The sequence below is a fragment of the Trachymyrmex septentrionalis genome, unplaced genomic scaffold (assembly GCF_001594115.1).
Source record: "Trachymyrmex septentrionalis isolate Tsep2-gDNA-1 unplaced genomic scaffold, Tsep1.0 scaffold78, whole genome shotgun sequence".
Lineage (NCBI taxonomy): Eukaryota > Metazoa > Arthropoda > Insecta > Hymenoptera > Formicidae > Trachymyrmex > Trachymyrmex septentrionalis.
Window position 1 is genome coordinate 958,572 of NW_017305967.1, and position 2,555 is coordinate 961,126.

Genomic DNA, 2,555 nt, shown 5'->3' on the forward strand with positions numbered 1-2,555 from the left:
AGAGATATTTTATAAAATCAATTTTCGATAGATTTGATTATTTAAATTAAATAGTTTTTTTTTTATATTTTTGGCAATTTAAAGTTGATACTTTTTAATTATTTATTCAATTAAAGTTGATACTTTTTCACTATTTATTCAATTAAATTTTTTATTGATGTCTAAATATTACTTCGACTTATATTGATTTGATTTACTGATTTCGACCTTTATCAAGATCTTTAATTGCGTATATTACATTAAAAATAAATTAAATTGAAAAGTCTAAATTGAAAATAAAAATATATAAAGAAAAAGTTGTTTGAGATGTTGTAAATCTGTATCACAAATGAATGATCTTAAATTTATATTTGTCTATTATTAAGCTATTTATATTTGTTTATTATTAAGTTATTTATATTTGTCTATTATTAAACTATTTATATTTATTTTATATTAAGCTATTGAAATTGTACAAAATATAACAAACCATAGTTCATACTGAATTAATTTTATTCCGTTTACATATAGTAAAAGATCATGTTTTATTGAATACATCATTTGACAAAATTTGTCATATATCTTTTGATATACATAACAAACTTTATTATTTATTTTCTATATATTTATGTTACAAAATATCAACTTTAGTAAATGTATACACTGACTAACCGACTACAGCAAACAACAGTAAATATATGCATTTACTGAATTAACACTTTGACTGTGACATATATATTCTATATTTGTAAAAATATTTACCGATGAATGGATACATCAATTTCCTCTCCTACTCCTATTTTGCAAATACGACAATATCCAACCATTATCACAATCAAAAGTGTATATTCCGTAACCCTCAACTTATAACGTACTGTACTGTAGCGTACTTATAGAATAGCATATTCGATTTACTGACTTGACCCGACTTCTAGTCAACGGTCTGTTCCTTTTAGCTGCATTTCTTATAAAGTTAGTTCTTCTTTTACTGTTAAATAGAACAGACTCGTTTCTACTTGTGTCTGTTCTACAATAAAGTCGTAAGTCGTAAGCCGTAAAAAATTGGCCAATCAGTTAAGTGTGAAAAGAATAATCGACTATGATTAGTTAATTTCTTATGGCTTACCGCTTACAATTCTATTGTAGAACAGCCCTTAATTTATATCTATTGTTCATCTGATGAGTGCTTCATTATTTTAGTAAAACAACTGTGCAAATTAGAAACAGTTGTGAACTGGTGGAAGATTATATTAATATATAAATATAATTCAACCAATTCATCTGGGAGATGCTTCTATGTTGTAGAAGAATAGGAAAGCTGAGGAAAAGGAAAGCGCAGCATTGAGAATGATAATAATGATGATGATGATGGCAATATAATGGAGATAAACAGAAAATTGTTCATAAAGAGATCATAAATAAATAAATAAATAAGTATAAGTGAACATATAAATAATTATTTCTTATGTCTCACTGCTTCTTTTAAATAAATATTTCTATTTTGTAAATAATAGGATAAATAAATGTACAAATAGAATAACTCTGTGAAATTATTCATTTTTTTCTTTCTTTCTCTTCTCTTTTTTAGGTATTTCATCATTGTATTCGTTACATGATATCATCGCGCCTATATCAAACATTCACTTCGCACTTGCTTGTTTAAATCATTATAAATCAATAGAATCATATTTTATTATACATTTAATTTTATAAACTTAACCGTCCAATTTTTATATAATATTATCGGTTTTTTTTTAAACAGTTAATTGTATTCACATTGAGAATGACCCGATAGAGATTAAAATGTTTGTGCTTTAATTTATGTAAAAATTTTATTATTTAGTATTTAGCAACAAACATGCCGCTTGGTTCATAGCCCTTTTTTATTATTTATTTTAATTTAAAATTATTTGAGTCTAATTTTATCTTGTAATATGTATTTCATATAATTGTAAATATTGGAAATATAAATTCTATACATTATAATTAGAAAAAATTTATTTTTCAATAATTTGCTAATATTACGTAGTAGAAATATAAAATATTTATACAATTTGTGAAGAACAAATATTAGAGTTTGAATTTCTTACAGATAATTAATCCATTAATTGTAAGTTATCAAGTTTCTCACTAGAATAAAATCCTGCTTTGACCGTTCTACCACCGAAGAAACGTCCATTTAAATCAACTACGGCCTTAATAGCACTCTCTATTCTCTTGAATTCAACAAAAATTCGTACTGCTTCCTCTGGCAAAGCTTCAATCACTTCATGAATAATAACACGTGCAACATCGCCATATTTAGTGTTGCATTCGTCTTTCACTTCCGGTTCAAGATCGTTATCAACCTCTCCAGGACCAACCATGTTGCGTAAGAGAACAACCTAAAATGACAAATGTAATTTAAATTATAAATATATTTTAAACTATGTAAGGTATACACACACACACAAAATTATAAAAGACATATTTAAACATAACATATTTACATAAATTAAGAGTAAAAATGTATTAATAATAAATAATTAATAGTAATAATTTTGTAAACATGTGTAAATGCTTATTATATATAATAT

The 2,555-nt window shown here is 24.7% G+C and overlaps 2 protein-coding genes across 2 annotated transcripts in view; both read right to left on the reverse strand.

The window, feature by feature from the left end:
- Positions 1-960, reverse strand: part of LOC108754183 — a 3,573-nt gene extending 2,613 nt beyond the window's left edge. Inside the window, exon 1 of the mRNA XM_018496304.1 lies at positions 742-960. Coding sequence (XP_018351806.1) covers positions 742-806 — 65 coding nt within the window. The 5' untranslated portion in view covers positions 807-960. The remainder of the gene's footprint in view (positions 1-741) is intronic.
- Positions 961-2,075: 1,115 nt separating this feature from the next.
- LOC108754218 (splicing factor 45) overlaps positions 2,076-2,555 on the reverse strand; it is a 2,255-nt gene continuing 1,775 nt past the window's right edge. The window contains exon 4 of the mRNA XM_018496368.1: positions 2,076-2,363. Within this exon, the coding sequence (XP_018351870.1) occupies positions 2,076-2,363 (288 nt within the window). The remainder of the gene's footprint in view (positions 2,364-2,555) is intronic.